The sequence below is a fragment of the Hypomesus nipponensis genome, chromosome 3, assembly GCF_054491055.1.
Source record: "Hypomesus nipponensis isolate SF chromosome 3, ASM5449105v1, whole genome shotgun sequence".
In the NCBI taxonomy this organism is placed as follows: Eukaryota; Metazoa; Chordata; class Actinopteri; order Osmeriformes; family Osmeridae; genus Hypomesus; species Hypomesus nipponensis.
The window spans coordinates 1,171,161-1,197,183 of NC_140363.1; the positions used below are offsets into that span (position 1 = coordinate 1,171,161).

Genomic DNA, 26,023 nt, shown 5'->3' on the forward strand with positions numbered 1-26,023 from the left:
AGATGTGGATACCCGCTACTACTTGGTGGGAGGGGACTAGCCTGGAAGAGATGGAAGAGATGAAGGGGGTGATCACCTCTACCTATGGTAGAATTCTGAAGATGGACTCTACAAAGAAGGTGAGGGTTTTAGCATTACTTTTATTTACTCTGATGTTAACCAATTGGAATGGATATAAATAGTTTACTTTATCATCCTAATGATGAAATAGTATTAATTTTAGTAAGCTTGTACCGTTTTTTTAGAAAGTTCTGTTTTTGTTTGTTTTTCAGATCACCAAGAAGCTGGCTGGCAGTATAGGGGACACCGCTGCATGGATGTCCAACATCGGCAACGAGCTTGGCCAGGTTCTGAACAGTGTTCTGACGACAGGTGAAGGTGCATGGCTGGAAGAGTTGTGCCAGGGCATCGTCACACGTTATGAGAATGCTGGACAAGCTGAGCCTGAGGCTATTTATGTTGACCGGGACTGCTGCAGCCAGTCAGGTGGGATGCTGAAATTGTTACTTTATGAAATATACATTGCAGATTACAGTATGTAATTAACTTAATTAACTAAGTTAATTATGATGTAAAAAAACAAATATTACACATAAAATAGATGATCACATCTGTAATAATCAATGTTTGTCTTTCACAGGTGTGTCGTCAGTGCTGAGACTCTTTCGACCATGGAAGTTGGTCGTCCGTTTAGACCCTTCCACTTCATGCGAAGGTTTAACTGCGGCCTCACTACTGAGCACCACCCTCTCTACGGTACCTTTTGCTCCAAACTTTCTGCCTGTATCTTTGAGTGGGATCAGGAGGATGTGCAGTGGCTTAAGGAGGCCAAGAAAGGGGAGTGGAAGAGCAGCCATGGCGGAAATGCTCCCACTGAGCTTGGCCAGTATCAGCACTGGTGAAATGGCAAAGCACTGCAGGCGGAGGACCCGTGCCGTGGAGGAGATCCGGGTCATGATTTCGGGGCTGCTCGAATCGATGTGGGGGCTGACTGACACCACGGGGCTGCGTCTGGTGAACCCTGACAGCATGCACCATGTGTGGGAGGTGCAGCAGAAGCACCTGGAGTGCATCCAGGACCCTGCAGGGGTGGAGTTGTACACCAAGACAGGGACACTGCAGAAGGGTGGCAAAGTCCTTGACGTCCTCAGGTGTGGGAGGGGGTCCTCCTCCCTCGAGAGTTTTCACCGCCACCAGTGTGCTTTTGTTCCAGGTAAATTTAAAATGTTAACTTGCCGTATGCTGTTAAAAAAAAGTTGGTGTTATGACATAACATTTATGTCATAACATTTAACAGTTATGACAAAAGTTGGTGGTATGCACTTGAATTATTCAAATAACAATGTAACTGTCACTTTGTATTTAATACGTGTTAATATCTATTGACTTCATATTAATGGTTGACCTAACCTGAGTATTTTGTTTCTTAGGCTTTCGATGCAATGCATTGCACGCACAAATGTACATGCTGGAGGGGGTATCGAGGTGGAACAACACGGGTCCTTGGTTGTTCTCTGGTTCCAGAATTCACCCCACCTGGAAAACCTACTGGTAAGATAGCTCTCAGATCAGCACTGACCATTTGAGTATTACTTCCTCTCCCGCTTTTCTTTTCTCTGCCACCCCCAGCCCTCCTCAGAGGACATGGGAGTGGGAGTGAAGATTGTGCTGTACATGGAGGAGATGTGTCTGTGTTTGTGTCCTTTCCTCTTCTTTGACTATGTGTTTAAACACTGTGTTACAGGCGAGCGCATTGCAGTGGAGTACCTGTTGGCCCAGTCCAATAGAGGCGACCTTCTGGTCCCACAGCAGCTGCCAAATATCTCCACAGAGGAGCTCGAGGACGACGGGGGTGAACCCGACGTCATGTTGTGCCAGGTAGCTGACCTTAGGGAAGGTGATCCTGATCCCCCAATATGTGCCGTGGAAGCCCAGGTGACACTGGAGGGTGACAGTGGACCCAGATCCCTGGATGAGGACATCATTGTGGAGGAAGAGGACACACAAGACAGCACATCAGACCAGGTAATGTAACTCCTTTCTCAAAAACAAGATATGTAACAAGTTCGCTAATGATATGCCACAAGTATCATACGTTTGTCAAGTAAAACGTCAAGTATTACGTTTTATGGAGAGAGAAAAAAGGTCAACATTGCTCAAATAGTTCAAAGAAATTGACACATTTATGTACATGTTTTTTTCATGATTATCACTTTTCAGAAGAGCCGATGTGACTCCAGAGGTGTCTTGGGCTGGGATGCGGTTGATGACCTGGCAGCCTACCTGGTTGGCCTGAACCGAACCATCACTGCCTTGTCGGCAAAAGAGGAGGCTGACATTGTCCATCTCTACATGGCTCTTCCTGCTATGGACAAGGAACCTGTGAGGTTCGGCCAGAAAGCAAGGAAGAAGACCGTGGCAGGACCTTGGAGAGCGCCCAGGAAGCCGAGTGGCTCTGCTCCTGGACAGCAGGCGGCAGAGAGGTGATTTGACACAATTCATAATCATTTCGGTTCATTACAAATAATTGAATCAGTAGGCAGGACACACAGTTTAGCCTATGTCTGACGACATACCGCGCTGCACCTGAGCTGCTCCAAACTTTTCCCAAACTTTTTCTTGTTAACCGCTATATATTATATATTAATTCGTTTATTCATTTATTTTGTCTTTACCGATTTAATCCATACATCTACTGTCTAGTTATAGGTTTACTCGGCGCGGCTTTCTTCCTTGGAGCTCGACGCTACTGTTCCCGTTGAACTAACCAACTCAACGCTCTTGACGGATTATCTTGGTTGGCATAAACTATTCACGTAAGTTAACTATAATGTCTCACGACCACTCACTTTGTCCTACATGTGCCATTTTGTTCGATAAGTTGACTCTGTTAGAGAGTCGCGTTCAGTCGCTTGAGGAAGAACGTATGCTAGTAACTTTAGATGCGACTGGCGCAACATCACAGACAGGGAGTCCTAGCGTGAGGGAGAACTCAAGTTTAGCCCCACCGGTTTCACCTTTGCAGCATGGTGGGAGTGGGACTCCTCAGACGTTAGTGATCGGTGACTCCATCACTCGTAACATTAGATTAGAGCAACCAGCGACAGTTTACTGTGTACCGGGGGCCAGAGCTACCGACATAGAAGCTAATCTTAGGGTGCTGGCTAGCACTAGGGCTAAGGCAAAGGCCCAAGCTAAGGCACATGGCGCACGCACTGATGATAGGTATGAGAATATTGTCATTCATGTCGGCACCAATGATGTAAGGCTGAGGCAGTCAGAGGTCACAAAGGTTAATATAGCTCGGTCATGTGACCTTGCTCAAAAGATGAGTCGGCATCGAGTAATAGTCTCTGGCCCACTACCTGTTAGGGGGACTGACGAGATCTACAGCAGGCTTGTCTCTCTCAACCGCTGGTTGGCTCGCTTTTGCTCAGAACAGGGTTTAGGATTTGTAGATAATTGGTCTCGTTTCTGGGCCAAACCTGGCTTGTTGAAAAGTGACGGGCTCCATCCTAGCTGGAGAGGTGCTTTTCTTTTGTCTAGGAATATTGAAGCTATTTTAGAGCAGGCCTGACACTCACTAGAACAAGCCGGGCCACAGTCTCTTAGAGAGTCTGATAGATATGTTGATAGGCATGTTGTGAGCTGTTGGGGGCCCGATAGCTCAGCTTGTAGTGTAGCCAGCGTGGATGCTGATGTTGTTTCTCCCATTGAGACGGTGTCTGTCCCCCGCCATTTTTCCAAATTCCGTCCCTCAATTATTAGGAATTATACCAATTTGATATGTATTCAGCCTTGCTCCCCCGTTGCTCTTCCTACTAAGTTCTCTGATAGCAGTGCCACCTTTTCAGAAGGATTACCTACGTCTAAAGCTGCCAAAAACCCATACTGGAATGTTGGGCTCCTAAACATCAGATCTCTATCCCCAAAGGCCGTTTTGATTAATGATCTGATGTCTGAATGCAACCTGGACCTGATTGGACTCACCGAAACCTGGTTAAAACCTGAAGAATATTCCTCCCTGAATGAAGCATCGCCTCCGGATTTTGCGTACTCGCACATCCCTCGTGTCTCAAAGAAAGGTGGCGGTGTTGCTATGATATATAAAGCTAGCTTCAACCTTAGCCTAAAATCTGTAAATACCTTTAAATCATTTGAGATAATTTGCATGAAACCACCAACTACTCTAAAAAGGACTAATTCTTCTACTATTGCCCCCCCTCCCTCATTTAGTTTAGTTACTCTATACCGGCCCCCCGGCCCGTATTCCCTCTTCCTAGAGGAATTTGCAGATTTTAGTGCTGATCTTGTGACATATACTGATAATGTCTTAATTATGGGTGATTTTAACATCCATGTGGATGACCCAAAAGATCCTCTAATAAGGCCTTTACTGCTCTATTGGATTCCACAGGTCTCACTCAGGTGGTTTCTAAACCTACCCATCTTCACTCGCATACATTGGATTTAGTTCTCACACGGGGAATCAAGATTAGTGACATAATTGTCCACCCCCACAATCCTATACTATCAGACCACTGCCTGGTTACCTTTAAAATGGAGCTCTGCCAGAGCCTTGGAGGCACCCAGAATATTTCTACTAGCCGCTGCATAACCCCAAACACAGCTATGGAACTGGCTAATATTCTACCTGCTGCACTAGAAGCACTGGACGTCCCAAATAAATCATTAAATGCTAAAACAAGGGATCTGAATTTGGTTCTTCAGTTATCCCTAGATTCTGTTGCCCCACTCAAACCAAGGAAAAGAAAAGACAAGAAAATGGCTCCATGGTATTCAGAGGAAAGCCGCACTCTCAAGAGGTCCACTCGAAAATTAGAGCATAAGTGGCGTACCACTAAATTGGAGGTTTTCCGCCTGGCCTAGAAGGACAGCCAAATTGAGTACAAGCAAGTCCTCATCAGGTCCAGATCAGAATATTTCTCGAAATTGATTAGTAAGAACAAACACAACACAAAGTTCCTATTTGATACTGTTGCAAAACTCACTAAGAAAAGTACACTCTGTGTTAGTTCAGATCTCTCTCCCAATGATTTCTTAGATTTCTTTGACCAAAAAATCTATGCAATAAGGGACAAACTACAGACTAGGCCTGGAGGAGTGGCCATCAACACAGAATTTGACTCTATACCCAGCATGCTGCATGTTGAGGCTCTTACCCACTTTAACCCTATTTCTATGGAAGCGTTCATCGAGCTGGTAGATTCCTCGAAACCCATCAGCTGCCTTCTTGATCCCCTCCCTGCCAAACTTTGTAGGGAACTTCTCCCTATTATTGGACCTTCCATGCTTAGTATTATTAATGAATCTATTGTAACTGGACAAGTCCCTGACAATTTCAAACAAGCTATTATTAGGCCCCTTCTTAAAAAACCAAACCTGGATCCAGGTTGTATTAGCAACTATAGGCCAATTTCAAATTTGCAATTTCTCTCCAAAATTTTAGAAAAAGCTGTGGCACAACAGCTAACTGAGCACCTCTCCTCAAATCAGCTTTATGAACCTCTCCAGTCTGGATTTCGTCTTCACCACAGCACTGAAACTGCATTAGCTAAGGTAGTCAATGATCTATTATTAGCCTCTGACGCGGGCTCTATCTCTGTTCTGGTTCTTCTAGACCTTAGTGCAGCATTTGACACTGTGGATCATGAGATTCTCCTGGAGCGTATGGAGAACTATGTTGGGATCTCTGGTACTTCACTTCAGTGGTTTAGATCGTATCTATCTGATAGATCACAATATGTCCACTATGATGGTTGCTCATCCAGGAGCACTACTGTAAAATACGGAGTACCACAGGGTTCAGTTCTAGGCCCTCTGTTATTTTCACTCTATATGTTGCCTTTAGGAAACATAATTAGAAGCTCTGGGGTAAATTTTCACTGTTATGCAGATGATACTCAGCTATACATGTCCATAAAGCCTGGAGAATTTCCACATGCTATGGAAAAATGTGTTTCCGGGTTGAGAACTTGGATGACAGCAAATTTCCTTCTTCTTAATTCGGATAAAACCGAGGTTCAAATTTTCGGCCCTAAAAAATACAGAAATAATTTATCCAATCTGACCTTAAACTTAGATGGTGTCAAAGTATCTCAAAGCCAGTTGGTAAAAAATTTAGGAGTCACATTGGACCCAGACCTTTCGTTTGAGTACCATATTAAACAAATCACCAGAACTGCATTTTTCCATCTACGTAATATTGCCAAAATACGAAAATTCCTCTCAAAGGATGATGCTGAAAAACTAATACATGCTTTTGTTACGTCCCGATTGGACTACTGCAATGTGTTGTTCTCTGGCCTCCCAATTACCTACTTGAAAAATTTACAGCGGGTACAAAATGCTGCTGCTAGACTATTGACAAAAACAAGAAAGTTTGATCATATAACATCTACTCTTATCTCTTTACACTGGCTCCCTATCCAAGCCAGAGCTGATTTCAAAGTTTTACTACTAACTTACAAATCTCTACATGGATTGGCACCACTGTACCTCTCCGGTCTCCTTGCACCCTATTGCCCCGCAAGGACTCTAAGATCTCAAGATGCCGGCTATCTGGTAATACCCAAAATTAAGAAAAAAACTGCTGGAGGTAGGGCGTTCTCATATAGAGCACCTCTTCTCTGGAACAAATTACCTGTCTCAATTAGGGAGGCTGATACTGTTTCGACATTTAAAACTAGATTAAAAACGTTCCTGTTTAGTCAATCCTATGATTGTTAAATGTGTGTACTTTCTATGTAAACCTGGGGTGTGCGTTTGCCTATGTGTGTATCACATGTAACTTTTAAATTGTAATTTTAGCTTATGTTCACACTGCCCATTTAAATGTTACAAATAAAGTAAACCTGTTATTGTATATTGTTACTGTAATAGTTCCGTTGCTGTATATTTTAATTGTTATAGTTTACTAGTTGGAGACAACGGGGGGCTGGTTGTTTTCATCCTTATTCGTATAAATATAACCTATTTTAGAGTTGTTTCCCCTGGAACAGATTTCATGTTCCAACCAAGGGGGGCTGTTGCTGTCTTGGTGTGTGGGGCTGCATCACATACCCTCTTAGCTTTGTTAAATTGCTGCACTAGTCCACACTTGACCGGTGGGGATCTCATTCTATTACGACTGAAACTGTTAGCTGCTCCTGGCATTCTCTAATCCCTGTTCTCCTCTCTGTCCCCCCCACACATCCCTTGTGGTGTGGGGGGTCTGAGCTGTCAGGACCTGCCTGGTCGTCGGTCTACCAACGCTGGACCAGGTCGTCAACCGGAAACCAGCCTCCATGAAGGCCAACAGCGAGTTTCCAGGTCCCATCCAACGTCTATAAAGCCGAACAATGGATTTTTGGTGTTTCAAAACCCATTGACACTGTATGACTATGTTTAGCTTGTGTTCTGCTCCTCTCTCTTGCCAACCGTCTCTGGAGGAGGGGATCCCTCTCTGAATTGCTCCTCCCAAGGTTTCTTCAATTTTTTCTCCCGTTGGGAGTTTTTCTGGGAGTTTTTCCTTGTCTTCCTTGAGGGTTTAAGTTGGTTGAGGGGCAGTTCTATGGGCGTATGTGAAGCCCTCTGTGACATGCTTGCGTGTAAAAAGGGCTATACAAATAAATTTGATTTGATTTGATTTGATTTAAGCTGTACTGCATCAAACCGAGATAGAAAAACTTATGGTGAATTTCAAATATTATTTTGTGATTATATTAGTTTGTGGGGGGCAAATTGGGCTGTTCACAGGTGACATTGATATGGTTGCTATTACCATTTTTCTTAGTTTACAGCCTTGTTTAAAGTCCGGACCATATCATCCTTCTTTCCCACAGACTGTTCATGACTCACGGGCAGGCAGCCCAGGACCCCGAAGTCCACAGGGTCAGCGAATGTGTTTGCCTGAGACTTTTAAAAGAGTTTCAGCAAGCACGAAACAGGCCCAAGGACACAAGGAGTAGAACTCTGCCCATCCCGCAGTCCATTGTGGTGGCCTACAGCCATCTGAAAGAGCTGCTGGAGGACAGCAGGGTTGTTCTGGAGAAGACCAACGTGGTTCTGATACCAGTTAACAACACAACAGTCTCTTCTTGGTGAGTCTTGTTTTTTACGTTTGTACCTTTCCTATACAATGATGACATTATATTATTAAACCGCAAGAAAAACTTTCACCTGCTTGCTTGTTAGAAAATACTAAACATAGGAGGATAGGCTACTATGTATGAAATAACTAACTGAAGCTACTGTATGCGTTTTTGTTTTTTAGGCTGCTTAGGAGGGATAAGAGGAAGGACAGGGACCTGCTGCTGCAGGGCACCGTACTCCCCAAACGGTTTGAACTGGCCAAGGACTCACTCCCTGAAGCCCAGACTCTTCCAGGTGCTCCTGTGCAGCATGGGCATGAGGTCATGGAGTTTGAGGAGCCAGAAAACCGGGAGGGTGAGGCAGTGATACGCCCTCGGCATAGTGTTCGATCTGCCTTGGCACAGCCATACCAGCCTGGGTCATATGTATGGCCTGGTTCTGCTGGCTCTGCCTCGTTTGAGCATGGTAACCTGCCGCCGCCGCCACCACCACCATCTCCTGGCTGGGGCTCGTATCAGCAGGGTTACCTGCCACCACCATTTCCTGCCTGGCCCTCGTACCAGCAGGGTCACCTGCCACCACCACCATCTCCTGCCTGGGGCTCGTACCAGGAGGATTACCTGCCACCACCACCTTCTCCTGCCTGGGGCTTGTACCAGCAGGGTTACCTGCCACCACCATATCCTGCCTGGCCCTCGTACCAGCAGGGTCACCTGCCGCCACCACCACCATTTCCTGCCTGGCCCTCGTACCAGCCACCTCCACCCTTCCAGCCACCTCCCCCCTTCCAGCCATCTGCTGACCATCCACAGTCCCTGGCCCCTCCACCACCTGGCACCTTTGTCCAGCCAAGGCAACGTACGTGGAGACAAAAAAAAGCTGCCCTGGAGAACGAGGAACTGATGGCTAGGGGTGAACCTCCACGGAAGAAGTTCATGGATACCTACCAGTACATTTGCAAGCAGTGTGGGCAGGGAAAAAACAAAAGTACTGGTCACACCCAGCTGAAGGGGCGGTGGTACTGTCCAGCCTCAGGACTCACCCTGGCAGAGTGGAAAGACCAGTTGACCAGTCTTGCCAGTGGTAAATAAATTGTAAAATACTGTATATAATAGTTATGTGTAAATAGTTAAGTATTGTATATAGTTGATATTGATATTTTAATTTCTGTGTTTGTGCATTGCATGGTGTTCTAAAAAATTTAACAAACAAAAAAAAGATAAATGTATATATTTGCTAAATATATACTTTCAGGTTTAATAAAGTGACCAAAGTTCCTTAAATTGTATAATACTGTATATAATAGTTATGTGTAAATAGTAAAGTATTGTATATAGTTATGTTTTTAATTCATGTGTTTGTGCATTGCATGGTGTTAAAAAACAAAACAAAAAAACAAAAAATTAAGATGTATATATTTGCTAAATATATATTTTCAGGTTTAATAAACCGACCAAAGTTTCGCAAATTCTGACTTCTGGATTGTTTTTCTCCTATTCCTCCTATACTTTATTCCTAGAACTCTTGCAAAGTAACTAAGTAGCCTACCAGTGCTATTACACTTTTTGTCAATTGTTTACACACAAATACATTTTAGTCACAAATACTGGTACTTGAGACACAATGACCACAACATGTAACTCATGCACCAACCCCCTGAACCAATTCTGCTACAAGCACAATTCCTGCTTTACATTCAAATTGCAGTTCTAAAACACACTTTTTTCAAAACGCTACACACAATTCTCTGCATTTGGCTCAATTTTCATGAAGAAAATCTTTTGTTTTCACAAGGAACACACAGGAGAAGTGAGGGGTTTAGCCCATTGTGTGTGTGTTTTTTTTATTTGTGAGTAGAAAGTATGAGGTATGCGTTCAGAAAATGTGTGTTAACAATCGAGAAAAACTATTAAATTTCAGCAATTCTGGAATATCCCTCTGCCAATGACAATACATTTCTGGCTTTCTGGCTTTGATCTTCCTGACCTCTTTTCTCACCTGGTTTGTGGAGAGGGACAGAGTGGAGCACAGCAGGGGGGGGGGGGGGATGAGTGTTTGATGTTGTAGGGGGTGTTGACAGAATGAGAGGGGGTGGGGGTAAGAGGTGAGATGAAAGGGATGGGGCAGGAGAAGCTGGAGGAGTGGGGGTCTGTGACCTGAGTGCTGTGGAGGTTGGGGTAGGGCAGTGTTCTGGGGGTGCACCTGCAGCAGCTGGGGTGACTGGGCCGGGAGTCTGGGACAGTTGCTAAATATATATATATATATATATATTAGTGCTGTCAGTTTAACGCGTTATTAACGGCGTTAACGCAAACCCAAATTAACGGCGTCAATTATTTTATCGCACGATTAACGCTCTTTTTGGCCTAGCAAACTTTGTAGTTTTTTTCACATGCTGTTGCAACAACTACCGACGTTAGAAAAACTACAACACCACACCGGATCTAGCTAGACCGGAAACAAAACAACAGGCACGCCAAACACTCGTTTGGCTTGCGAGCTGGCTAAAGAGTAGTATCAGAGCCCGTTTACGGATATTAGACATTCTCTGGTAGTAGGCTAACGTTACGTTTTGAGTGGATGACGAGCGCGAGATGCCGAAATGGATGCCAATAAGATTCTGAATGGAAAGTTTGCTTTAAAAAAGTTGCCAAATGGTTCTATTGACAAGACCAGTGATCTGTGTGTTTTGTCGTTGTAAACTGAGCTATCATCGCAGCACGTCCAGTCTGAAATACCACTTGATGGCCAAGCACACAGCTGATGCGAATTCTCTGCCCCCTCGTCAAAGCCAGGCGATTGCAATGTTGTTTTCAATAAAAAAAATATTTGCACAAAGCAATCCGAATCACTTTTCTATGTTGATAAGAGCATTAAAATGTGAAAAAAAATTGGGACAAAAAGAAATCAGGGACATTTAGAATAGATAAAAATGTGCGATTAATTGTGATTAATCGCGAGTTAACTATGACATTAATGCGATTAATCGTGATTAAATATTTTAATCGTTTGACAGCACTAATATATATATATATATATATATATATATATATATATATATATATATATATATATATATATATATATATATATATATATATATCTGGGACAACTAACCCCTTAATCAGGATGAATGACACATAGCACTTAAAATACATCAAAAACAGATTTATTGAGTATGTTATGACACACATTGATTTTGGTTCTGGCTACTCTTAAACAATACATAAAATATTCACACAAATCACTTAGTAATACGAGCAATATACACGTGATACGAGAAAAAAAAATAATGTTATTGCATGGTGTTGGTGATTGCTGACACGGTGCACAGCCTCGTCGGATCGAATCCCGCAGGAGACGACGTGTCAATGTTGTTGATAAAAGTGATGAAAATAAGCGCACATGTGTGTGAAAATAACTTTAAAGGGGATGTGAGTGGAGAAAAAAACATGACAATTTGTTTGTTTTTCTCCTTTTCTCTTTCCGTTTTTTCTCTCTCCCCCCCCCCCCCTCTTTTTTCCTTTTGCCCCCCGCTAGCAGTCCCTTTTGTCCCATTTTTGGCGCAATGGATAGCGCATTGGACTTCTAGGCAGGGGGAGGAAAAGCCATTCAAAGGTTGTGGGTTCGAGTCCCACCAGAGTCGTTCGCATTTTTGCTCCCGTCGACCGATCGCGGGAAGAGTCATTTGTGCGGCCGCTCCTCCTCTTCTTCACGGGACTCCGAGCACTCGTCTCCCAGCGTTTCCTTCCGTCTTCCGGTCCTCCAATGTTCCGGTCCTGTTTCTGCAAAGACAGGGTCTCTGTGGCGCAATTGGCTAGCGCGTTCGGCTGTTAACCGAAAGGATGGTGGTTCGAGCCCACCCGGGGACGGACGTGTCCTTGTTTGCCGCTGTTGTGGGTCATGCCTGTGTGACAAATGAGCTGTTCTGCCGTCGGAGCTGGAAAATGTCTGAAAAATGCAGTCCTACGCTCTGCCAACTGAGCTGTCAAAAGGTGAGCGAGTGGGAGGTTTTATTTCCGAGGAAGGCATATGATCCTCCATTTTGGGCATGACCTTCTCAGGTGGCTTGCGAAGATGTTGTCGACCCCACCTTAAAGCACCCACTCGAAGAGGAAACAGAAGGCTGAGCTTGTCTCGGTTGACAAAGCGAGGCGCCGTGGCTTAGTTGGTCAAAGCGCCTGTCTAGTAAACAGGAGATCCTGAGTTCAAATCTCAGCGGCGCCTTTTTAGGCGCAGGTGTCAGCTCAATTTTGCATCCTTTGTCTCCAAGTCATGGGGTGCAACGGAGACAAAGGTTGGGTGCCACAAGTCACGCTCTGCGGTTTGAACACACAGCTCACCCAGGAACTTGAATGCTGGACCCTCCCATTAAAAGCTTCCGTTGTTTCCTCAAAGTCAGGTACATAAGAGAGACAAATTTGGCCCGCTTCATCCCGCGCTGCCACAAGGTTTGAGGACCCTTTCGCCCCAACAGGGACTTGAACCCTGGACCCTCAGATTAAAAGTCTGATGCTCTGCCGACTGAGCTATCCGGGCTCTGGAACAGCAGGCAACACTGAACTTTTCGTGGAACATCTGCATGTACAGCTCCTTCGCCACACAAACCCCTAAGTATGGCATGGCGAATCCAAACAGGTTCAGCACTGGGCCTCTGTGGTGCAATGGATAGCGCATTTGACTTCTAGGCAGGGTGAGGAAAAGCCATTCAAAGGTTGTGGGTTCGAGTCCCACCAGTGTCGTTCGCATTTTTTCCCCCAAGCTCCCGTCGACCGATCGCGGGAAGAGTCATTTGTGCGGCCGCTCCTCCTCTTCTTCACGGGACTCCGAGCACTCGTCTCCCAGCGTTTGCTTCCATGTTCCGGTCCTTCCATGTTCCGGTCCTGTTTCTGCAAAGACAGGGTCTCTGTGGCGCAATTGGCTAGCGCGTTCGGCTGTTAACCGAAAGGATGGTGGTTCGAGCCCACCCGGGGACGAACGTGCCCTTGTTTGCCTCTGTTGTGGGTCATGCCTGTGTGACAAATGAGCTGTTCCGCTGTCGGAGCTGGAAAATGCAGTCCTACGCTCTGCCAACTGAGCTGTCAAAAGGTGAGCGAGTGGGAGGTTTTATTTGCGAGGAAGGCATGCAATCCCCCATTTTGGGCATGACCTTCTCAGGTGGCTTGCGAAGATGCTGTCGACCCCACCTTAAAGCACCCACTCGAAGAGGAAACAGAAGGTTGAGCTCGTCTCGGTTGACAAAGCGAGGCGCGGTGGCTTAGTTGGTCAAAGCGCCTGTCTAGTAAACAGGAGATCCTGAGTTCAAATCTCAGCGGCGTAGAGTAAAGGGAGTAGGTAGCCTTTTGGTCAGATGAAACAGAGCAGTTGTACATCAAAGTAGATTTGTGTTTTTTATACGTTACTTTAATTCCCAAAGGGGATCCTTCCCATTTAGAGCCTTTAGCGACTCTGTTTCATAATGAAATTATCATTATGCTTTTATAACCTGATAAAGGTAAATACAAGACCATCTTTATTCACAAAGGACAAATTATTCTAGTTGTGCAAGTTGAAAGTCTCATGTTCATGATGATGTTATTGTCATAGTGTACGCTGACTGTGTCTATCCTCAAACCTCTGGTACATGTAGTTCCAGGCGAGTCAGTATTTCTCACCAAATTCCTTCGTAACCTTGAATCCCTGCAGATCCATGAGAAGCAGGAGCGCCGGAGGCTGGAGAAGGCAGAGAGGGACCGGGCCGAGGCCAAGCTGGAGGCCGAAATAAAAAACTACAACCCATGGGGCCGGAGAGGGTGCGGCGCACCCCTCAGAGACACCCAAGGGGACCTCATTAGTACGTTGTAGCATGGTTCACTTACATTCCATGTTGGCTCACCCTACAGGAATGCATAAGTTGATTCGAGTTCAATTGATGGCAGATATTTCTGTGTATAGTGTCTGACTGTTCTTTGCCTATCTAGCTGACCTGAAGCAGATGCACAGGCAGAATGAGGAAGCTTGGCTGAACCCCGAGACCTCTCTGAAAAAAGCCACCAGGCCCATCCTAAGAGAGGACAGACTGCCTCCCATCAACGCAGTCTCAGGTAGACAGTCACTGCACCAGCTGGCACATTGCAGATAACACATACATTAATGTGCGTGGAATACACATGGTTGTAATATATTTCATCTTTACAGGTTCTGATCATGTCCAGACCAGTGACATTTCCAGGAGTTTTTTGGCTAACCAGCAGACAGGGGCGCACTGGGGGCACCACCTGGCCGAGGGCAGGGGTCCCTGGGCTGAGGAGGGTGGACCTCCCTATAGAGAGAGCAGGACCACCAGACTGGGAAGGGTGGAGCCTGATGAGCGGAGGGCGCCAACATACCAGGAGGAACTGGAACAGCAGGTGACCTCCTCCCCCCCCCCCACCTCTATCAGTTGGAAATCAGTACCAAAATACACCAAATGCAATTAGTTCTGCTCATAGATAATGTTTCGGGATTGAAAGAACAAACTCACCATAATGTGGACTGAACTGTAGAACATGGAATGTTCTTCATCAACTTTGATGTGTTGTGGTTCAAATTGAGATATGGAGACTGAAATTTCAAGGTGGACCTTGTGATGGTGGCATGTAAGGTTTTTAACAGAAAGGGTAGAGAAAAGGGAGTAGGTAGCCTTTTGGTCAGATGAAACAGAGCAGTTGTACATCACAGTAGATTTGTGTTTTTTATACGTTACTTTAATTCCCAAAGGGGATCCTTCCCATTTAGAGCCTTTAGCGACTCTGTTTCATAATGAAATAATCATTATGCTTTTATAACCTGATAAAGGTAAATACAAGACCATCTTTATTCACAAAGGACTAATTATTCGTGCAAGTTGAAAGTCTCATGTTCATGATGATGTCATAGTGTACGCTGACTGTGTCTATCCTCAAACCTCTGGTACATGTAGTTCCAGGCGAGTCAGTATTCCTCACCAAATTCTTTTGTAACCTTGAATCCCTGCAGATCCAGGAGAAGCAGGAGCGCCGGAGGCTGGAGAAGGCAGAGAGGGACCGGGCTGAGGCCAAGCTGGAGGCCGAAATAAAAAACTATGACCCATGGGGCCGGGGAGGGTGCGGCGCACCCCTCAGAGACACCCAAGGGGACCTCATTAGTACGTTGTAGCATGGTTCACTTACATTCCATGTTGGCTCACCCTACAGGATTGCATAGGTTGACTGGAGTTCAGTTGATGGCAGATATTTCTGTGTATAGTGTCTGACTGTACTTTGCCTGTCTAGCTGACCTGAAGCAGATGCACAAGCAGAATGAGGAAGCTTGGCTGAACCCCGAGACCTCTCTGAAAAAAGCCACCAGGCCCATCCCGAGAGAGGACAGACTGCCTCCCATCAACACAGTCTCTGGTAGACAGTCACTGCACCAGCTGGCACACTGCAGACATCACATCATTTCACGCAAATGTAATACACACGTACACAAAATGCATATGACTGTTCTACTTTATCTTTGCAGGTTTTGCCCCTGTCCAGACCTCAATGTATGCCAGAGGAAATGTGTTTCCTAACCAGCCAACGCTTCATCAACTCACTGAACTGGATAAGTATAAGCTTGCCCTAAAACAACAGGTACTGTGTGGTATGGTTTGGGATGTGTTCTGTTTAGATTTCAAGACCCTGGCCTCTGGTGGCTATAGGGTCTTTTAGCTTCAACAAGCCATTGATTTGCAGGATGTGGTGTACTGTACACAAACACACGCACACGCACACACACACACAAACAGGTACATGATTTTGTATAACAAACCGTTTACCTTTTGGGCCTTGTCCAGATTGAGGAGAAGCACCTTAAGGAGGCAGAGGAGAAGGAGAAGCTACATCTGGAGGAGGCGAAGGAGGAGAGGAGGCTGGCAGAGCAGAGGGCTCAAATAAAGAGGGAGTTTGACGAGGAGAAGGACATCCGAAAACTCAAGGAGATGGAGGTCAGGTGGGCACTGATGGGCAGGGATTTGGCAGAAATGACTGTATATGCGTTTGCAATATACAGTATACAAGTTATCTTATGTGGACCACACACTCTTGAATAACAATGCTGAACAATCTTGATAGTAGAATTAGATTTTTATGGTGTGGACAATAAACACTTGACGTAAGGGTCGATTTTAAGCGAGTGTAACATGTTCTTGTAACTCAGCAGTTATTGGCTCAATAAAGTTTGGTGTTCTTCTTGCAACAGAAAAGGGGCAAAAACAAGGAGCTGGTCCGTCTTGCAGCGGAGAAGAGGAAAGAGGTGGAGGAGAAGAACAAAGAGGTGGAGGAGAAGGAGTTTGCTGCTGGGAGGATGCGCTATGAGAAAGAGAGACAGGCGCGCATTCAAGAGGTGAGAGGACCACAAAACTTTATTAGAAAGATTTGAACAAACAGAAATATCAGTATGATCCCCATCTTACTGTCTATCTGCAGATGCAAAGGGAGATCTCGCCCCCCATCCCCACCCTCCAGAAGAGACACAGGGCACCTCAGTCCACCCCCAGTCCCCCCAGCATGGACAGGAAATGCCCCACCACCCCCATGCCTGTAGGTTACCGCTTGTATAAACCATAAACGTAGTTTGGAGAGCATGGTCTGAAAACAGGTAGAAACTGATGTCTCTCTTCCCCCCACACACCTTTTAGATGGGTTCTCTTTCAGGGCTCCAATCCCAGACACCTTCTGTCCCAGCTGTTAGGAAGGAGCTGAGAGCTGCAGGTAACACACACACACAAACACAAAATGTTCCATATAACTAGAACCAACACATTGTATATTAGTTGTAACTGGTATGTGTGTGTATGTGTGTCAGACGGCCTACCAGAGTACAAGAAGGAAGTCCTCTGTAAATTGTCTGCAATCCGTAAAAAGCTGCTCAGAGAGCAGAAACGGGCGGAGGGCCAGATGATGCGCTCAGAGTGAGAGGAGTTGGACTCACTTGACAGGTAACACCCTCCACTACTGGGGCACTACTGCAAAGTTTAGGGGAGAGTAGAACAGAGTTTGGTCATGAAATGTGAGATGCTACATTTCTCTATGTGACTTAGGATGGAGGCTTCCAGGAAGTTTATCAGACTGCCAGATGACTACATCCTGTCAAAGAGGGTGGACCCAAAGAACTCTCTCTCTCTCTCTCTCTCTCTCTCTCTCAATTCAATTCAATTCAATTCAATTGGCTTTATTGGCATTAAGAAACAAATGTTCATATTGCCAAAGCAACGGTGGAACCACAGAACACAATATTAAAACACAAAACAACATTCATATTGTTACTATTGATGTCAGTATACTATTGATGTTACCGGATAATACAATATCAATCAAACATGACAAATTCAATTGAATTGAAAGATTAAAGGAAACTTTACCATAACCTTAAGTACTTTATTATATATACATATATACACATACACGTCAGTCACACACATGGTATATGTTGTGCTTGTGCTTTGTGTGTGTGCATTGTGTGTCCAGGTCACTCACTGTCTCTCAGGTTGTGGCATACTGATACATACTGGGCAGCAAGGTATGCTGTCTCCTTCTCCTAGGAGTATTTTTACTTTTGAGAGGTCACTAAGACCTTTGGAATCTGAGGTTACAGAGTGGAATTTGTTCCAGTAACCATTTCTTACATCACTGAATGTTTCACATTGTAGGAGGAAGTGCACCTCTGTCTCAACCTCACCTGTCGAACAGTGACCACATATTCTGTTTTCTTTTGGTTGCCATGATTTTTGGTGACGTCCTGTTTCAATTGCCAATTGGTGGTCACTGAGCCTGTACTTGGTTAGGATCTGTCTCTGCTTTCTATCTCTGACAGTAGAGAGATATTCTGCCAGTTTATAATCTCTTTCTAAGGCCAGATAACATTCTAATCTACTTTGGCTTTTAGTTTCTTCTTTCCAATGTTCCAGGTAGTTTTTTTTTACATTGTGTTATAATTTGGTTGACTCTGATTGGTGTCTGGAAAGCAGTGTTGGTGTGAGACTGGTCAGGGTGTGTCTGAATGGGGGCGGTTAGTCTCAGCACCAACTGACATAGCGGACTCTTATCTGGGTTCAGTTCTTGGGTTTGGAGGGCTTTGGAATGGAGGGTGTCTAGAGGGCTGGATTTAAGGTGATTGAAGAAATTTAGTGCTCTCTTTTGGATATTAATTATCAATGGGTATCTGCCTAATTCTGCTCTACATGCATTTGTTGGCATCTTTCTGTGAACATGTGAGATGTATCTGCAGAATTCTGCATGTAGAGATTCTGTTGGGTGTTTGTCCCAGCGGGTATAGCTATGATGACTGAGTGGACCCCATATTTCACTACCATACAGCGCAATGGGCTGGATTACACTATCAAATACTTTAAGCCAGATTTTAATTGGAACTTGCAAATTATACAATTTTCTTCTAATTGCATTTAGGGCTCTTCGAGCTTTTTCTTTTAGTGCATTCACTGCCATGTTGAAACTCCCTGATGCTGTTATGGTTAAACCAAGATAGTTATAACTCATAGCGTGTTCAATTAAATGATTATTTATAATAAACTGGTATTTCTCTTCCTGGCATCTGGGGCGTTTTTGAAATATCATGATATTAGTTTTCTTCATATTTATTGCAAGGGCCCAGTTTTGACAGTATTGTTCAACAATGTCCAGCTGTTGTTGTAGTCCTCGTTCGGTGGGAGACAGTAGGACAAGGTCGTCAGCATAAAACAGAGACTTCACCTCTCTGTCTAGGAGGGAGAGACCAGGAGCAGTACATTGATCTAGCTTAACAGCAAGTTCATTTATATATATATATTAAACAAAGTTGGACTTAAATTACAGCCCTGACGAACACCCCTTTTTTGAGTAAAGAAATCTGTTTGTTTATCCCCAATTTTGACAGCACATTTATTTTCTAAATACATCGATTTAACCAAATCATATGTTTTGCCCCCTATACCACACTGTAGGAGTCTATAGTAGAGTCCTTCATGCCAAATAGAATCAAAAGCTTTTTTGAAGTCAATAAAACAAGCAAATATTTTACCATTTTTTGTTTGGTGTACATGTTTGTTAATTAGATTGTGAAGGGTATATACATGATCGGTGGTTTGATGTTTTGGAACAAAACCAATTTGATTTCTGCTCAAGATGGTGTGTTCGTCAAGGAAACCTAGTATTCTTTTATTTATTATACTACAGAATAGTTTACCTACACAACTGCTGACACAGATGCCACGGTAATTATTAGGGTCTGATTTGTCTCCATTCTTGTGAATGGGGGAAATGAGCCCTTCGCACCAGATGCCAGGAAAACATCCTGACTGTAAAACTGTGTTAAACAACTTCAACATTGCACCTTGCATCTCTGGAGTGCTGCATTTAAGCATTTCATTGGTAATGCTGTCTGGACCACAAGCTTTCCTTGACTTGAGACATTTTGTTTGTTGGGTTAATTCTTCCCAAGTAATTTGGAAATCAATAGGGTTTTGGTTGTCTTTGATTGTTTCTTCTAATTTTTTGAGTTTTTCTTTTATAATACATTGATCTGAATTCATTTGATTGATTGGTATGTCTTTGTACAGATTTTCAAAATGTACTCTCCAGATGTCACCATTTTGGATGGGTAATGCTTGAGTTTTTTTTGTGTTGAAGTTGTTCCACATATCCCAGAATTGATTTTGATTAATTGCGTTCTCAATATCTTCAAGTTTCATCTGGGTATAGTTTTGTTTTTTGTTTCTCATTGTACGTTTGTATTTGTTTAAAATGTCATTGTACCTAATGCGTAGGGCTGGATTTCTTGGTTGGCGATGTTTTTCATTTGCTATTTTCTTTAGGTCTTTTCTAATGGTTTTACATTCTTGATCAAACCATTTTTCAGTATGTTGCCTTTTAATTGGTTTCCGTTTGTGTCTGATAAGGTCTGCTTTGATAGCTGCTTTGTGAAATATCATATTCACATTATCAATGGCTTTGTTTACACCGTCTCTGGTTGGGGCATATTAATTTTGGTCATATTTTGATATGTCACTCATTAGATCAGGTGAGTTCAAGGCCATGATGAACTTGTCTCCACTGTCAGGGGTCCATCTGTATGTAGGATGTAGTTTATATAGTTTATTGGGTTCTATTTTTCTTTCACTCAGTTGATCTGAGAGTTTAAAAAATAGAATTATTTGGTTGTGGTCTGAGAGGGGGGATTGCTGTCTGACAGTGAATGCACTGATAGTGGAGGGGTCCATGTCAGTGATTGCATAGTCTACCACACTAGACCCAAGAGCTGATGAGTACGTGAATCTCCCTAAAGAGTCCCCTCTGAACCTCCCATTAACTATGTACAGGCCCAAGGCCCGACAGAGGTGCACTACCTCCTTGCCACTTTGATTTACAACAGAGTCAAGGTTGTTCCGGCGGGTGATGGTAGGTGTGGTAAACAGGGGAGACTGACCAAACACATGGTTGTTGCCCTGTGGGTCTATTATGTCAGGTTCGGTTCCTGTCCGTCCATTTAGATCTCCAATTAGGAGCATGTTTCCCTGGGTTTGGAAATATGTTATTTCAGAATGGAGACTTTCAAAAATGTCTTCTTCAAAGTAAGGAGAATCTATTGGGGGTATATAAATAGCACAGAGATATATATCTCTATCAGTGATGCCCAGGGTTTGATCTAACCTTAACCAGATATAGGATTTACCCTGTTTAACTGGTGAGATATGATGGCAAAGACCTTCTTCATACCACACCAAGATCCCTCCCGATGTTCTGCCCTTGCGTATGTTAGGTAGTTTTAAAGAGGGTACCATGACTTCATTGTATCCTGGGGGACAGTGAGTGAGCAGATTATTTTGACACCATGTTTCTGTCAGCACAATTATATCAACATCTTTGATAGAATTAATGAATTCAGGGTTTCCACTCTTCAGCTCAAAGGTTGAGGAGTGGAGACCCTGTATATTCCAACAACTTATATGGAATGAACGCATTTGAAAACAATCAAAATGAACCTGGATAGTGAGACAAAAATTAAAACATCTACAATTATTTCTCTTATTAAAAACACTATAGATGTACATGTATTTTGTGGAGGTGTACTGTTTTTGCAAATTTTACCACTGTATGGGTTACTACAATTTCTATTGCTACTACTGCAAACAGTATAGTTCCAGGTTGTTCTGTTTGTCAACTGGGAAGGTGTACAGTACAACTTAGCTGGATAGAAGCCTGGTGCACAGGGTGTGCAGCATCTCCCTGATGTCTCCCAGCTCAGAGGTAGCAGGGGAAGGGGCTGTGGCAGCAGCCTGGGCTACAGCTGCAGCATAGCTCTGCTGCTGTGGATGTGGAGGGGGACAAGGGGCTGCAGCATAGCTCCTCTGCTGTGGATGTGGAGGGGGACAAGGGGCTGCAGCATAGCTCCTCTGCTGTGGATGTGGAGGGGGACAAGGGGCTGCAGCATAGCTCCTCTGCTTTGGATGTGGAGGGGGACAAGGGGCTGCAGCATAGCTCCTCTGCTGTGGATGTGGAGGGGGACAAGGGGCTGCAGCATAGCTCCTCTGCTGTGGATGTGGAGGGGGACAAGGGGCTGCAGCATAGCTCCTCTGCTGTGGATGAGGAGGGGGACAAGGGGCTGCAGCATAGCTCCTCTGCTGTGGATGTGGAGGGGGACAAGGGGCTGCAGCATAGCTCCTCTGCTGTGGATGTGGAGGGGGACAAGGGGCTGCAGCATAGCTCCTCTGCTGTGGATGTGGAGGGGGACAAGGGGCTGCAGCATAGCTCCTCTGCTGTGGATGTGGAGGGGGACAAGGGGCTGCAGCATAGCTCCTCTGCTGTGGATGAGGAGGGGGACAAGGGGCTGCAGCATAGCTCCTCTGCTGTGGATGTGGAGGGGGACAAGGGGCTGCAGCATAGCTCCTCTGCTGTGGATGTGGAGGGGGACAAGGGGCTGCAGCATAGCTCCTCTGCTGTGGATGTGGAGGGGGTTGGTGGGCAGAGGTTTGGGAGGGGGAAGGTGGACTCCTCTGGTTGTGCCTCACGGTGGTGAGGTGGTGGGTGTGTGGGGAGTTGGACGTCCAGGCTGGATTGTTGTGTCTCCTCGCAGCAGGGTGGATGATTCTAGGGTGGTGGTGGGTAGGAGGAGGGTGGTCTCTGAAGCTCCCAGTAGGGGAGGGGGTGGAGGGGCTGCGTCCCAGGGCTGCATCTTTGAGGGTCTTTGCAAATATTCCCATCTTTTCTTTGTGTATATGGAGTCCGTCATAAAGGTCCCAGGTGCCAATGGTTGGGTGGAAGGCCAGGTGGACATTAGGTAAGGTGGAACATCCTCTTCTGACCTCCATATTAATGTCATGGATGACATGAGGGGGGGTGTCTGTCCTAGGAAGTAGAGTGGAGACCACAATTCGGGTATCAGGGAACTCCATACTGGCATGCTCCGCCATCTGCTTTATTGCTACAGCGGTGTCCTTTCGGAGGCTGTGCAGGTCGTTGGTTCCTGTGTGGATCACCAGGCACTGAGGGCTCTTGAGGGTCTCCTTTTTCAGCAGCTTCATTGCCTGGCCTGTGTTGCTGCAGCGTTTAGACAGCACTTTTTTACCTGGAAAAAGTTTGCTTGTGTCCAAGAATTTTCCATTTGAATCTGCCAGGAGGACCACTTGTGGGGCTTGTTCTTCAGGAGTGGAGGGGAGCTGGGATGGGCAGGGTTGGCCGTTGGCAGCTGGGTGTGTGGATGTATCAGGAGGTGTCAGGGTGTTGTTGGGCTGGGTGTTGGTTAGTGAGGATGGGACAGAATCAAGGCAAGGATTTGGGACACTGGCAGGGAGGGTCTGTGTCTCTGTACTTGTTGTCGTGGGGATTGATGAGAGTTTGTCTGTCAGGTGTTGGACTTCTCTGATGAAGCTCCTTTCTCTCTTCTCAGCATCTTCCTTTATTTTGGTTAACTGAGCACGGAGTACACTGTTTTCCCGTCTGAGTGTCTCTAAACTTCCTCTAAAGTCAGATGCAGAGGCCTGGTTGTCTCTCTTGAGCTGCTGGAGTTCCTCTCTAAGCTGCTGTAAAGAGCTATCTGGGAGGTTGGACAGCCTGGCCTGGGTCAGCTCTTTGAACTCAGCAAAATCCAGTTCCAGCAGGGCCATACTCTCCTTGAACTGGTTGGTGGAGCTAGCGGGTGTGGGAGGGGCCGAGATGGAGAAGTTGGTGGGATTCTCTTCCGGGCTCTCATCTTCACTGTTAGAGGGGACATCGGTCTTCTTGGTGGCCACCTCAGCTTTTAACAGGGGGAATGCCTCTTCAAAGGACTCCAGGTTGGCTTCATTTCCTTGGATCATGACCTTTCCTTTGGTGTAGTATGTGATGGTGAGCAGAGGGTCGTCCTTGTCAAGGTGCTCATCTTTACAAATCTTTAATCTGCCTCCTGAGCCGATGCCTTCACTGGATACATATGTGTAATTATTGCACAGAGTATCTTTCCAGATGTAGATGGAATCAGTGAAGAATAAAATGTTGTTCTTTTTTCTTCCTCCTTTTTGCTGAATATAATCTATGAATAGGACTTCTGGATTTTCTTGCAGAGTCTTCTCTTTGTGTTTCTCTCTAGCTGTCCCACTCTTACATTTGGCAGGGTATTCTACCTCTCTGCTCTGTGTTGTGAGAGCAGTGCTGTTAGGTGCTAGTTGGTTGGTTTCCATAGCAACCAATTGTTTACTCTAAAAAGTTAGCTTGGCAATTTACCTTGTTTCTTCTTATAAACACTGTCAAAATTAAACTAAGTATAGTTGACAAGATATCACTAATAGTCTAATAGTCAAAGCTACCAGCAATAATCCTGATAATGTTCTTCTGATCTTCATAAAAGTAATATTTTCCCTTGGAATGTTGGACAGTTGACAGTTGAGAGCTACTGTAGCAGTTCAGTTGAGAGCTAGTTAGTTTGTTTGATAAAAAGGTATCCAAGGTGTCTTTTTTTCTTCTTTTCAAGTTGATAGGTGTTGTTACCTCATCTTTAAAGTCCTTTTAGGAAATTATTGAATGGTTGTTTTATGGTGATGTCTCACTTCTAGATCCATATTCGAGAGATATTCAGGAGCTCATTTTTATGCAGCTAGTTGCCCGGAATTCTCTCTCTCTCTCTCTCTGTCTCTCTGTCTCTCTCTGTCTCTCTGTCTGTCTGTCTCTCTGTCTCTCTCTTTCTCTGTCTCTCTCTTTCTCTCTCTCTCTCTCTGTCTCTGTCTCCCTGTCTCTCTCTCTCTGTCTCTCTGTCTCTCTCTTTCTCTCTCTCTCTCTCTCTCGGTCTCTCTGTCTTCTCTCTCTCTCTCTCTCTCTCTCTCTCTCTCTCTCTCTCTCTCTCTCTCTCTCTCTCTCTATCGTTGGCTCTTTGAGAACAGAATGTTTTCTAGACTGCAACCTTCTTTACCCTAAGAATCCATTAGATCATAACAAGTTCCGGAAAAAAGTGGAGAATAAATGGCAACTTATCACATCTGGAAATTAATTGCTTGATGAGTGAATTAAAACTAGCTTGAATAGCATCATCATTAGAACTGCATCATTTGACGTCTGTATTAGGCTATTCACATTTGAATGACCTCCAAATCTGAGGCCATGGTTATCGACCGGAAAAGGGTGGAGTGCCATCTCCGGGTCGGGGAGGAGATCCTGAACCAAGTGGAGGAGTTCAAGTATCTCGGGGTCTTGTTCACGAGTGAGGGAAGAATGGAGCGCGAGGTCGACAGGCGGATCGGTGCGGCGTCCGCAGTGATGCGGGCTCTGCATCGGTCCGTCGTGGTGAAGAAGGAGCTGAGTCGAAAGGCGAAGCTCTCTATTTACCAGTCGATCTACGTTCCTACCCTCACCTATGGTCACGAACTATGGGTAGTGACCGAAAGAACGAGATCGCGAATACAAGCGGCCGAAATGAGCTTCCTCCGCAGGGTGTCCGGGCTCTCCCTTAGAGATAGGGTGAGAAGCTCGGTCATCCGGGAGGGGCTCAGAGTAGAACCGCTGCTCCTCCGCGTCGAGAGGAGCCAGCTGAGGTGGCTCGGGCATCTGATTAGGATGCCTCCTGGACGCCTCCCTGGTGAGGTGTTCCGGGCACGTCCCACTGGGAAGAGGCCCCGGGGAAGACCCAGGACACGCTGGAGGGACTATGTCACTCGGCTGGCCTGGGAACGCCTCGGGGTCCCCCAGGAAGAGGTGGTGGAAGTGGCCGGGGAGAGGGAAGCCTGGGCCTCCCTGCTTAGGTCGTTGCCCCCGCGACCCAATCCCCGGACAAGCGGAAGATGACGAGAGACGACGAGACGACATTTGAATGTCCATTTTACTTGAATTGCTGTTGTACATTTTGTTGAAAACGTAGTGGACTGACTAAAAAAAGGTCCACTGTGGATACTTATTAGTTGGTGTAACTGAACCAATTGTCTTTGTCACACAAAGTCATTACATAAGACTCAAGATTGACTGGACACAACTTTCTACACGAACTTTCACAAATTCTACCATTATTTCCCTTCCAGCAAATTCTTTCTTTTGGTTAAACCATTAATGACAGATTTTGCCCTTGTAATATTAATACGGCATAACAACAGAACTCGTTCCACTGGTAGTATTTTTGGATGACACACACAGCTCAAAGCATTTAGGGAATACACTGAGGTAAATACAGGATTTTGTTTCAGACCGTTCTTGACAAAGAATGGTAAGCTGTAGGCCTAATGAGATCAAAATCTTCATAATAACCATTTAAATACATTAAAGCTTCAGGAGTGTTACTGATCAAATCAAGATACTTAGTAGGCCTATTGATGACTTTCCGATGTAACTTGTAAAATGAATGAATGAATTGTGTCGGCGGGATGCAAATGTTTACTCAACATACTAACAAAAGTAAATGACCATGCGCTATTCACACACTGTTATTTGGTAGCCTAATGATATCATTTCAACAT

General features: G+C 45.0%; 2 protein-coding genes and 5 non-coding genes across 8 annotated transcripts; 6 read left to right on the plus strand and 1 right to left on the minus strand.

Annotated features, from left to right (window-relative positions):
- The first annotated feature begins 643 nt into the window (after positions 1 to 643).
- Positions 644 to 2,957, plus strand: LOC146298795 (uncharacterized). The gene is made up of 4 exons (XM_084683508.1): positions 644 to 1,213; positions 1,431 to 1,551; positions 1,745 to 2,025; positions 2,221 to 2,957. Exons 1-4 carry the CDS (start codon positions 1,037 to 1,039, stop codon positions 2,485 to 2,487), a joined length of 846 nt encoding a protein of 281 aa, XP_084539634.1. The 5' UTR covers positions 644 to 1,036; the 3' UTR covers positions 2,488 to 2,957.
- Positions 2,958 to 3,289: 332 nt separating this feature from the next.
- LOC146298796 (uncharacterized) lies at positions 3,290 to 9,483 on the plus strand. Of its 2 annotated transcripts, none has more exons than XM_084683488.1 (3): positions 3,290 to 7,484; positions 7,845 to 8,102; positions 8,276 to 9,483. In XM_084683488.1, exons 2-3 carry the CDS (start codon positions 7,852 to 7,854, stop codon positions 9,183 to 9,185), a joined length of 1,161 nt encoding a protein of 386 aa, XP_084539614.1. In that variant the 5' UTR covers positions 3,290 to 7,484; positions 7,845 to 7,851; the 3' UTR covers positions 9,186 to 9,483. The 2 variants fall into 2 exon arrangements, with proteins under 2 accessions (XP_084539614.1, XP_084539622.1); XM_084683496.1 differs by having other exon boundaries at positions 3,290 to 7,332.
- Positions 9,484 to 11,892: 2,409 nt separating this feature from the next.
- trnan-guu (transfer RNA asparagine (anticodon GUU)) lies at positions 11,893 to 11,966 on the plus strand. The gene has a single exon. It is a non-coding gene; the product is annotated as a tRNA-Asn (tRNA).
- A 281-nt stretch (positions 11,967 to 12,247) lies between these two features.
- trnat-agu (transfer RNA threonine (anticodon AGU)) lies at positions 12,248 to 12,321 on the plus strand. Its single transcript has one exon. It is a non-coding gene; the product is annotated as a tRNA-Thr (tRNA).
- Positions 12,322 to 12,560: 239 nt separating this feature from the next.
- trnak-uuu (transfer RNA lysine (anticodon UUU)) lies at positions 12,561 to 12,633 on the minus strand. Its single transcript has one exon. It is a non-coding gene; the product is annotated as a tRNA-Lys (tRNA).
- Positions 12,634 to 12,996: 363 nt separating this feature from the next.
- Positions 12,997 to 13,070, plus strand: trnan-guu (transfer RNA asparagine (anticodon GUU)). Its single transcript has one exon. It is a non-coding gene; the product is annotated as a tRNA-Asn (tRNA).
- A 270-nt stretch (positions 13,071 to 13,340) lies between these two features.
- trnat-agu (transfer RNA threonine (anticodon AGU)) lies at positions 13,341 to 13,414 on the plus strand. The gene has a single exon. It is a non-coding gene; the product is annotated as a tRNA-Thr (tRNA).
- Positions 13,415 to 26,023: the final 12,609 nt, after the last annotated feature.